Raw genomic sequence first — 12,413 nt, 5'->3', positions numbered from 1 at the left:
GACTCCCTTAATGAGTGTGGATTTTGATGCAGTCAATACATCTTCGTTAGGCATCAGATATGAAGCTTGTTGCCAAGTTTCATCAGAATCGTGTGCTTGGTTCAAGCAATAATGACTGAAGTGTTCACTGATTCACTCACTCACTCACTCACTCACTCACTGAAGGACACTTTGATCACATAAGCTCATCTGACTAAAGTCCAGGTGAGCTAAAAAAAAAAGTACACTTGGAAAGCTAATAATCGATTTACTTGAACCAATAATTAATTTATGTTTAATTGTAAAGATACTTGTGTTAAAAGCCCCTCTTTCCCCAATTGAAGAAGAAGAAGCTGGAATCGGAGCTTTCTGACGTGGTTCCGATGGTAGCATTTATTATTCCACCACAGCAGGAACCCTTTAGATTTAAGGACATGGAAGGAGCACACAAAAGGAAAATAGTAATACTTCTCAAAGCAATAGAAAAATATATAATGGTACAAGGAAGGGGGTACACAAACAACCACTATACCAACGACAACAATTAGGGACATGTTATAAAAAAGCCTTTTTTGTTTTACTTCATTTCACGTCCTCATTAACACACAGATAGACATGCAATATATTTGTGACGTACAACATTCTGTCCTGATTAAAGCCGTCAGCAAAACGATTGGTATGGCACACCTTGCTGGGTCCGGACTTACCCAAGGGCAACCGGGACATGTGCCCCGGGGCCTCTACCACCAAACACGTGAGCAGAGGCCTCCACCACCCAAGGGCTCATTCAGGATTAAGCCAAACCATGCCAGCCCAAGCCATCTGCAGAAGCGTTATACAGCATTCACAATCGTTATGCCTTCCATTTCAATTTTCTCTTAAGTGTAAAACAAGGATTATCAAATATATATCGAAAGGTTGCAGCCGGTAGCAATCACGGGCCTTGAGAAGGCCAGAGGATGTGAGGGCGTCAGGCTGCTTCTTCTTCTGCTTCTTCTGCTTCTTCTTCATGTTTACTAGCATTATCAGAGCCGCGAGGCTCAATAAACGCAACGCAAACAAACTCATCAACTACAACCAAATACAAAAATAAAAATAAAAAATGATAGGGACTATATACAGTTCGCCCTGTTTCCTTTATGAATTTTAAGACCAATTTAAAGAATCGAGGGTACATCTAATTCAGTTGGCAAAGTGTATCCAGTATGCCCGACCAGGGAATACACTGAAGGGTGTATCCGAGGATCCTAAACAGGCCGGGGGCCAGTGGGACTTACCTTGCACCACCCCTCCCCCCCCCGCGACAATTTTTCATTGATACCACAGTGTTCATATATATCCAAAGTATCAGGAAAAAGATGTTCGCAGAAGAAAAAAAAAATTTCTGATACTTGTGATATATATGAACACTGTGGTGTCAGTGAAAAATTGTCGCGGGGGGGGGGGGGTGCAAGGTAGGTCCCACTGGCCCCCGGCCTAAAATCGGTTGAAACTTTTTAACCAGGTTCCTTAAATAACGAATGGGTTATATCTAGTTTGGATGTGAAATCGCTGATTAATTTAATAAACTCCGGCCCATGAGCAGCCAAACTTTATGCATATCTTTGGATAATTTACATTAAGCAGCAGGGGAATCCTGGGACTGTTTGGAGTCCACCCCTCTGCGTTTTTGGCTTGATTGACTGAATATTTTATTAATCATCTTGGAAGAAAATCCCTCCCAACCGAGATGTCTGACGGCTGCAGCGGAAATGATATTGATTTTCTCTGATCTTCTCCCTGCTTGAGCTGAACAGTTTACTTCTTCGGTGATAAAACCAATGAACTGATCTATCTATGTATTACTAAAACTCTCATCTTGTATGTATGTATGGATGTATGTATGTATGTACTGTATGTATGTATGTTCCCGAAATACAGCCAAAACGGTACATAATAGTGCAAAATGTTTAGTGCCACCTTACTCACCATTCTCCTGCGGTGTGCAGTTTCAAGTTTTGTTAAAATCAGGCAACGAAAAAATTATTAAAAAATCAATACCCGATTTAGTAAAGTACTCTTCGGGAGAATTTGATCAATACAAACAACCTCAGCTGTATTGTTCGCTGGAGCTATCTTTTTTTTTTCTTGAAATGATTTTATCTTAAAATCTCAAACATTTAGTATAGATAAAGAACGATTTATTTTTAAGCAGAAAATATACATGGCCATTTTGATCTGATACTTCAGTGTTCGTTAATAAATAAAATTGTGTTTAGAAGATTACGCACAATAATATCTTCGACTTTTTTTTCTCCGGTTTTTTTTCCACATTGACGCGCAAAATTCAAGTTTCGTTCAAATCGGGCAAGGAAAAAAATTATTAAAAAATCAATTCCCGATTCAGTCAAGTACTCTTCGGGATTATTTGATCAATGCAAACAACCTGAGCAGTATAGTTTGCTGGAGCTATCTTCTTTTTCTTTTTTTTTGAAATCATATTTTTATCAACCGCTGTCACAACGGGAACCCAACGAGTTCACGGGTCGTCTAGTCTTTTATAAAATTCATATCCACGTTGGTGATTGCTCTCTCAGTTTGGCATTCTGTATCTTTCATCTCAGTCTGAACTCCCACTAATTTAGTTAGAACATTAACAGGGCCCTCAGTTTGGTCTTGCCCCCAACCACTTTTACTGGGGACTTAATTTTGGGGACCATCTGGATAGCCTCAGCATAAGACAGTTTCCCTTGCGTTTTCACCTGTTGGATCTGGGCAGCTATTTGGAATTCGGGGCATCCTCTGAAGGCTGCACTGTGGTCCCCACCACAATTAGCACAAGACATTTTTTCACTGCCTCAGCTTCTGTATTCATGCTCTCCATTATATTTGCTGCAGCGTTGTTTGCCCCTCCAGTCTGGAGCAGTATGACCGAACGTTTGGCATTTGTAACATCTTAAGGGGGCTGGAGTGTATTCCCATACTGTGAAAGCTTGATACCACAGGAAAACTTTTGAGGGAATGAATGGGTTGCCAATAGATAAAACCACTGACGTGGTTTTTTTGATTTTGATTTTGATTTTGACCCCATCCCTGACCATCGTGAGACGGTGGGCGTCAACAACTTCCACCTCCACTAAATAGCTCAATGTCATCAATTTTAATGGCGGGAACAACCCCATAAATGACATCTCGACTCATACGCCATCAGCCATAACTGGAAAAGGGGCTAGAACATGAGTTTTGTTTCACTGATTGGGGGGACACTTGGTTTTTGCGGATTTTGATAGCTATTAACCTTATAAAATGGGGGCCAAAGTTCTCCACGGAGATTCCTGCAGTATTTTTTTCTAGCCATCCGAAATTCGGGTAATTCGAGCCCAAACGGTCATTTTGATGTCTGAAGGCAAATTCAACTGCCAATATCTAAAGACATTGACATCACTCATGCCAAAGATTTTCAGAACAAGTTATCATTGGTATAGTGAACGTATTCCAGAGAGTTCTCCAAACTGCTGCACCTGGTTTCTTCTAGGGGATCTTCCAAACATGGCGATTTCGTTAAAATGTGTCGGTTTGAAGTGTCTGGGAACCAACTTTGGAAGTCGATATCTAATGATCTGAAATGCACACATACTCCAAACTGTCTAGAGTAGTTGTCATCTGTATTGTGAACGCATTACAGAGAGTTCTGAGGGCTGCTTCATCTAGTTTCTTCTTGGGAGGTCTTCCAAAAATGGCGAAATTCGTTAAAATGGGTCGGTTTGACATGTCTGAGAACCAAGTTTGGACGTCGATATCTACTGTTCTGAAATGCGCACACGCTCCATACTGCCTAGACTTGTTATCATCTGTATTGTGAACGCATTCTGGAGAGTTCTGAAGGCTGCTGCATCTGGTTTCGACTGGGGGGTCTTCCAAAAATGGCGAAATTCGTTAAAATGGATCATTTTTCTGGTACATTGTGGACAAAAATTTTCGTTCAATAATTGCCTTTGACATCACGAGCACTCAAAACTAGGTAATACACAATGGTAGTACAACAGAAAGAACACATAAGAGAAATTAATACCGATTAAAACCGATATAAAATCTTTGATTATAGGTAAGAAGGAATCCCGATACATTCACTCGGTACCATTAGACAATGGCATGTGAACATAGTGTTATCTGCAGCCAACAAACATCAATTAGACAATGCTAAACTACGTTAACATTTCGTATCCTTCATCCTCACTTTAACCTCCTGGTCATCATTACAATTAATATTGACATCATCATCATCACAATCATCATGAACATCGGTTGCATGGCTGACATTGTCACAGTCTGAACATTTAGACAAATCTGAACATGGCACTTTTGCATGAACACCTCGAACTTGAGCACTTTGATACTTTGCAAGCACATTGTGTGACTTTCAAAAAAATGTCTGGGGCCGGATTGATGGTCATCCACTTTATGACTAATTTCCCATCAACAATCTCCCACCCATGGCTACAGGTGAAGGGGCACCAATAGACTGCGCAAGGGATCGCCTATGAATTGCCGCTTGGTAATTGGCCCACAAGGTATGCATATGTAATGCATCCTTGGTTGGCGGAAGGCTTTGACCAGATGTTGAGGAGACGCAATGCATTTTGTATCTTGCCTCATTGACGTCATCTAGTTTTGGCTGCCCGTAAAGATGACATACGAAGGATTCCAGGGATTTGAGGCAAACTTCATCTCGATCGAAACCTCGTCCCAGTTCAATGAAAGACCGTGTGTAGTCGTCACGATAAATCATAATAGTGAACGCTTTCTGCTTGCCTTTTCCTTAGAAAGCACTGGTGGAATCACATCCCGTGAATGCGTGTAAACCTATTAGTGCCTTGCATACATCAGCTCCAAGACAACAGGACATCTTCTGCAAATCCATAATGCGTGATGTCCCAAACACCTCATTGCCAGTCATGAAGAATGTATTGCAGGACAGATTTTGTTGAAGACAAAGGGAAATTATGCCCACATCCAAGTGGCAACTCACAATTAGAACATCTTCAAATGTTGCACTCGCGTGTTGCGCATGGAGAAGAAGCCGCGTGTCTGCTTCTTTGTGGTCACATGACAACTCATCAACAGAGAAAATGGTTGTGATGGCATTCCTACTCAGAACGTGACAGTACTCTCCATGTGCAATGTACACATCAACGTCCCTATTGAAGTAGGCACACAAGTTGATGTCCTTCCATACCGACACGAGGAAAGCAACAAGTGATTCTTTATTCTGACCACATGACATTAATTTTGACCATTGCTTCGGTGTTTTTTGGTCTTTACCATAAACATGTATGGTCTGGCTGCCACTTTTCGCTCTCCTATCCCTTTCTTCATTTTTCACGCTTATATCAGGGTAGTGATCGACAACAAAATCTAGGCGAGCACAATTCGTGTTCTTGGCAAATTTTGTTAAGACAGAGAAAATGGCATCAGCCAGCCCTCCAAAAGTATCTGGGATAGGCTTAATGGACCGAATCAGGGGACCCGCATCCATAATGATCGCTGCGTGGTCAGGGATGCCACTCTTCAGGTAGTCAATGCACTTTTCCTCGACCATTGTCAGGAGCTTTGACTTAACATTTTTTGCCAAGGACCCGTCAGCACTGGCAAGAGGTCGTGAGATGGATGCCAGGGAATGAGTCAGAATGTCACGGAGATTGATACTCTTAGACTGACTGATGGCAAGAAGTCGTGAGAATACATTTCTGTAATTTTTCACAATGACTTCTTCACCACTGGTTGTTTTGGAAGATTTTGAGATACTTTGATCGGCAAAGGTTCTCAGTTTTGAGAAGTGTAGGGTCAGTGGAGAGAACATATCAGGATGAGGCTTCATCTTATGGTGGGGTGCAGTCTGCTCACCCAATCCATCCACTACGTCCAGACTTTCATCTCTCACAGTCAAACAGTCGTTAATATATCGGCTCAGAGATTCCTCGCCAGTCTGATAAGCAGACAGGAGATCATGTTTGACACGATCAGACTCAACTTCGAATGGGTTGATCATACTCCCAATCGTAGTGATGATTGACTGGACATCCTGATCATCTTTCCTCACTTGCGACTCGTACAACCCCTTCCTCTTGGTGCAGTCAGGCGACATACCCACCATAACCTCGCATTGCCTTGCAAATGCAGCATGCTCGAGCTGCGCCAGTATCCATCTCTGTATGGCACCTGGTTTGAGGGTTATCCCAGTCAATCCTCCACTGGTCTTCGAGTCACGATTATACGTTTGTTCTATTGCCTGATCACAAGAAATTGATGAGAATGGGTGGCGATATTGACGCTGTATGGTCCACTGCCCCGTGACGAGCATTTCCTGGTGACATTCAGGGTGTGTCCCCTGAAGATCCACCATCTCAATCTAGTAGACAGGGAGATACCTGGCATAATTTACCCGGTCATAGGAAAAGAACCAGGGCAACATGGCTCGAACAGCTGCCAAGTGTAAGGTCCAGTCTGACTCTCGTGTGGCGCGGAAGAATACCAAGAGTGCTCCGACAATGATCAAATAGGAATTCCAAAATGCAAATGTCGGGCTTTCACCTGAGCGTTTTTTGCTGAAGGAATTGTACTGCTTCCTAAGAGCAACGAACTCTCCAGACTCAAGCAATCCATGAAATTCCTCTGTTGAATAGGTCGCGTGCAGCCGTTCAATTAGCGAGGAATACTTCTCATGATCTTGTTCTGTCAAAGATGCCATGTAGGCTTGTATGTATTTACAATCGATGCAAAGCCTCAAACATTATTTTGTGCACTCAGATACTACGATTGTACTTGTGGCCAGAGATAACAGTCTGGAGAGATCCTGGGGCAACTATCTCAGATTCAATCAAAATGTCCTCAAAACCCGAACCAACAAATCGCTTCCCTATCATGCCCATGAATGCACAGCATGTGTGAAATTCGCCAAGGCATCATAATTCAACCATCTGATTTCCTGGGCCTTTGCATAAATTGCCTGGTCAAAAACGAGAACCACATGATCAAGTTCGAGGCGGCCACACATCTCAATACTGCGAGTGAGAATGGTGCTGACTGTGGTCATCTGTGTAGGGGAAGCAGCAATCACTGGTAGATAATGGATGGCCGATTTCTCCAGGACTTTACCCATTTGGAGTGCTACATTGAACCCAGTCCAATTACAATGAGCAGGCTTCAGCAATTTCACCAGCACGTATGCTAGATCCTTTGTTTTAGCTGGGATCAAATCTTGTTGGAATGTATCATCCATGAGATGAGTGCCTGATGCAATCATTCTTGGTCCCACCCTTTTCTTCCTGTAGTACACATCCAACTCAGATGACGACGCCTGAAAGGACCGACTGGTACTCTTAGGAATGGAGATGGAGGGCCCAGTTGGACCATTGTGTTCCTGAAAGACTCGCTGAACCATGATACCATTTGTGTCACGAGTTGTACCATGGCCCGTTAGTTTCTTCCCCGAAATCTATGTTGTCCCAAACAAGGGTTGTGGGTACATGTTTTGAGAAATATTTCGGAACTGTGCCCACATTGAGGAGCTGAACCTGAGCCAGACTAGTCTCAAACCGGTGAACTGTGTCCCAGGAAGTACAGTGCCCGAGGCGACTTAGTAGGGGAACAAGATTTGAGGACCCAGTAAGATGGCGTACAGTCAAACGCAGTGCTATCGATTGTGGTGTCTGTTTTTTGCCTTTTGAAAAAAGGTAGAGAATGTCCTGACATACTGACAGAATTTTCAATTTGATGTCAACAGATACACTCACACGCTTTGCTAGTGTTGGATGATCACTTGCACCACTGCACCAAGCCACGAAATTGAAAAGTTCAATGGGCACAAAGTCCTCTGCTGTATTGACGTCCAGACAGTTAGACGATGGAGGCCATGGTTTACTTGCATCAGGTGCATCTTGAATGAAGTGTTGTAAGATGAGTCCAGCAGTAAACAAAGTTCTTGTTTCATCAAGTCGTGAAATATCATGGAGTGAAACTGGCTGATTGCTATCACTTTCGTGTTCAGTTCCCATATCGGTCTCGGTTTCAGTTTCGGTTTCTGTCGCCGATGATGGAAGCTGTTCAATCAAGTCAACTTGCATCCAAATTCTCACAGAAGACCATTTGATACTTGTTTCGCCGGAAGGGTGTGTAAAATCTCAGCTGGGGGTAGTCGTGTTGCAGCCTTTTCTTCAGTTTGTCTGTGCTATGGGATGGGACATTAAGAAAGGACAATTTGTGAGAATTTCATTTAATTAATAGAATCATGGTGCAATTACAGTGGGAAAATGTACAATTCCAGAAACCTTAATAATACAATCCATATAGGATTCTATAGCCATGTTATAATGTATTTAGTGCCAGAAAAGGCCTCACCGATATTGTGATGCATCTGCTGCTTCTGTGTCCTCAACACGCTTCACGACCAGTTGCATCAGCTTATTAATTCTAAGTGTCTCCTGCCATTCAATGAGACGTTCCTCGATGATGTTGGTGCGGAATGCTCTGTATGATGGCATGTATGGTTTCGCTGTCTGCTCACTGAAAATTTCAAAATAATGCATGTCTAGTTAAACAAATTTACTAGAAAAGAGTATATTGACCAGATACATGTATGGATGACCAATCAAACATGGTAACACTAACCTGTTCGTTGGCTTACTTAGGAAGTGAGTGTAGGACCTGAAGCAGGTGAGGTGATATCTTACTTCAATGGCCACACAATCACGATCAGAAATTTGAAGCATGATATTCTTCCCTGTCACATCATTCCTGGATCGAGCAGCTTCCATTAATCGATCTGAAAATTTCGAGAATGAACATCAATACCACATCCAACAACAAAGTGAGAGCAGACCCAGCGTTTGGAAATGGCACGTGGACCAAATGCGGGGGAGCGGGCTGACCTGTGAAGCTCAACCTTTCCAATCAGCAGACCCTCCTGTAAGAATGGAGTTATAGGGGTCAGGGTCAACTGAGAGGATACCTGCATCAGCGGAAGCAGTTCCTGCTGAGACCGATGCTGTACCGGCATCAACAGATGCTGCATCTCAACCAACTGAGAAAGCTCTGTGGACAAGGTGGGATCTGCAGAGACACCATCAGGCCCAAGAGAGATTGGTTCGGTGAAGTGATTCAGTTATGGGGAAGAATAATCCCCTCATAATCTTGAGCCAGGGTAGGTTTCACCCCTGTGCTCAATCCACGAGATGGGACATTTCAGTTACCTGCTATAGGTGATGGATTGTAGTGTTCTATGGTTATGATGCTCTTGTAATGTCTTTGATTGTACGATTTTCTGGGGTTCATCAAATGAGTAAAATGTTCATTTATTGTCGTGTGGGTTGACGTGGTATGGGATTAAGTCCACTACTACTACTCGGTGGACGCATCCGAGATACTGGCGGATTAAATCTAGAAGGGAGGAAATGTGGTGTATTTACAGCCTTGCGTATTGATATGCAGAGTGGAATAAAGAGGTTCCAGGCCCGCCATTTCCCGTGCCTGTCATGATTTCGTCGAGCTCCACTTTTGCCTCTTGCATCTATCTGTAATTCCAGCAGTGTCTGTGTGTGTGTGTGTGTGTGTGTGTGTGTGTGTGTGTGTGTGTGTGTGTGTGTGTGTGTGTGTGTGTGTGTGTGTGTGTGTGTGTGTGTGTGTGTGTGTGTGTGTGTGTGTGTGTGTGTGTGTGACCGCTGTTTCTCGACAACCACTGGCCCGATCTAATTGAAACTTGCTAGGTATATTCCTGGGGACCTGAGGATGTGCCTTTCAAGGTTTGATATTAATCGGACAAGTGCTTCCCAAGTTATGGCCATTAATTTACCAACCAATGACAGGACACGTTGCTGTGTAGGCGTGGCCGATGGGGGAAGAGAACCTCAGCCGTGTTCCCCATTACGGGTTACAACGTACGGACTTCCGGATAGTGATGACTTCGTGTATTCTAATAATTTCTCGATTTCTTATGCGCATTTATAAACACAATGCCCCAAATTATGATCGTTTTCATATTAGACGGTGCATAAATTTCGGTAACATCAGAGTGATCTGGTATGCTCTGAACCAGGAAGTAAATTTTAAACACGCGATAACTTACGATCGAAAATAAGCAAGTAGGAGACCAAATTTAAACAACAGGTGTTTTTTTTGGTACCTTGAGATGTTTTTTGTTGCTGTTTTGGTACCCCCCCAGAAAATGGTGGCACACTGCAGAGAAAGTAGTTAACTGTACATCTATCTATAATTCCAGCAGTGTGTCTGTGTGTGTCTGTGTGTCTGTGTGTGTCTGTGTCCGCTGTTTCTCGACAACCACTGGTCCGATCTAATTGAAACTTGCCAGGTATATTGCTGGGAATCTGAGGATGTGCCTTTTAAAGGTTTGATATTAATGGGACAAGTGCTTCCCAAGTTATGGCCATTTATTTACCAACCAATGACAGGACACGTTGCTGCGTAGGCGTGGCCGATTTGGAAGAGAACCTCAGCCGCGTTCCCCATTACGGGTTACAACGTACGGACTTCCGGATAGTGATGACTTCCTGTATTCCAATAATTTCTCGATTTCTTCTGCGCATTTATAGATAAACACAATGCCCCATTCCAGTCGTCGTTTACGAGAGCAAAGGAACACCCTGCGTGGTTGTTTGAAAGTTTTTTTTTGTTATTATTTTTTTTGCACGTACATTTTTTTTCTCTTTTCTTCTCTTTGTGTTTTTCCTTGCGATGACATTGCGAAAAGGCAAAACACGTTGGCGCTAATTGAATAATTGGCCATTAAAACTAAATTGCGAATAATCGTAACTGCGATATGCGAACTTCCGGGCCACGCACGTACGGCACGCGAGTGAAGGAACGGCCTGTGTGGTTGTTGTTTCTGGCTCGTGGTTTGAAAGTTATGCACTTTTGGCCACGCACGTACGGGCACGTACTAGTATGCAATAATGACCAGTAGTTTGGCATAGCACTCATCGGGGATGGAGTTGGCTTTAACCGCTTTTGGAGGTTCCGACTCGTCGGTACTCTCTCGCCGTGATCTGCCCCTGTTCCTAGTTCGACTAACTGACCAAGATGACACCTTGTCATCTTCACCAGACATGCTGATCATCCTTTATCAGCTCCTCCCGACACCCCGGAATATTGACTTGGCCAATCGAGCTAAGAATCGATCATAATACAAGCTAAACAGGATTCAGAATACTGGAAAAAGCTGATGCACTCTCTACACTCAAAGCTGTCCTGTAATGGTGTCCGCCCAAACTCCCTCATCCGACTCGACTCCCCGCTTCAGGCCTCGAACAACTTTCTCTGAGACGTTCGTGGTGGTGCCGGTGGTGGTGGGGTGGTGTTGAGGTAATATTTCTTTTTCCAGATGCGATTCTGTTCTTTGAGGTGGTGTAGTTGTTGTGAAGGTAATGTTGAGGTAATATTCTGTTTTCCGAATGTGATGCTGTTCTTGGCGGTGTACTTGTTGTTGTGAAGGTAATGTTGAGGTAATATTTCTTTTTCCAGATGCGACCCTGTTCTTAGAGGTGTAGTTCTTGTTGTGAAGGTAATGTTGAGGTAATATTCCGTTTTCTGGATGTGACCCTGTTCTTGGAGGTGTACTTGTTGTGAAGGTAATGTTGAGGTAATATTCCGTTTTCTGGATGCGACCCTGTTCTTGGAGGTGTAGTTCTTGTTGTGAAGGTAATGTTGAGGTAATATTCGGTTTTCTGGATGCGACCCTGTTCGTGGAGGTGTACTTGTTGTTGTGAAGGTAATGTTGAGGTAATATTTGGTTTTCTGGATGCGACCCTGTTCGTGGAGGTGTAGTTCTTGTTGTGAAGGTAATGTTGAGGTAATATTTGGTTTTCTGGATGCGACCCTGTTCGTGGAGGTGTACTTGTTGTTGTGAAGGTAATGTTGAGGTAATATTCCGTTTTCTGGATGCGACCCTGTTCGTGGAGGTGTAGTTCTTGTTGTGAAGGTAATGTTGAGGTAATATTCCGTTTTCTGGATGCGACCCTGTTCTTGGAGGTGTACTTGTTGTTGTGAAGGTAATGTTGAGGTAATATTCCGTTTTCTGGATGTGACCCTGTTCTTGGAGGTGTACTTGTTGTGAAGGTAATGTTGAGGTAATATTCCGTTTTCCAGATGCGACCCTGTTCTTGGAGGTGTAGTTCTTGTTGTGAAGGTAATGTTGAGGTAATATTCGGTTTTCTGGATGCGACCCTGTTCGTGGAGGTGTACTTGTTGTTGTGAAGGTAATGTTGAGGTAATATTCCGTTTTCTGGATGCGACCCTGTTCGTGGAGGTGTACTTGTTGTTGTGAAGGTAATGTTGAGGTAATACTCCGTTTTCTGGATGCGACCCTGTTCTTGGAGGTGTAGTTCTTGTTGTGAAGGTAATGTTGAGGTAATATTCCGTTTTCTGGATGCGACCCTGTTCGTGGA

At 43.3% G+C, this 12,413-nt stretch overlaps 1 protein-coding gene across 4 annotated transcripts in view; it reads right to left on the bottom strand.

Moving 5' to 3' along the window:
* Nucleotides 1–1,465: 1,465 nt before the first annotated feature.
* Nucleotides 1,466–12,413, bottom strand: part of LOC147023502 (uncharacterized) — a 61,668-nt gene continuing 50,720 nt past the window's right edge. For 3 of the 4 annotated variants that reach the window (XM_085888966.1, XM_085888965.1, XM_085888967.1), the window contains 2 exons: nucleotides 8,356–8,779; nucleotides 1,466–8,185 (listed from right to left, as the gene is read on the bottom strand). In XM_085888966.1, coding sequence (XP_085745092.1) covers nucleotides 4,778–6,361 — 1,584 coding nt within the window. In that variant the 5' untranslated portion in view covers nucleotides 6,362–8,185; nucleotides 8,356–8,779 and the 3' untranslated portion in view covers nucleotides 1,466–4,777. The remainder of the gene's footprint in view (nucleotides 8,186–8,355; nucleotides 8,780–12,413) is intronic. The other variant, XM_085888964.1, reaches the window with a different exon arrangement.

Source organism: Eptatretus burgeri, chromosome 7 (assembly GCF_056783735.1).
Source record: "Eptatretus burgeri isolate ZD-2024b chromosome 7, Ebu_testis_v1, whole genome shotgun sequence".
Classification (NCBI taxonomy): domain Eukaryota; kingdom Metazoa; phylum Chordata; class Myxini; order Myxiniformes; family Myxinidae; genus Eptatretus; species Eptatretus burgeri.
The sequence above is the reverse complement of the archived record's forward strand: the minus strand, read 5'-3'. Positions and strand labels throughout refer to the sequence as shown.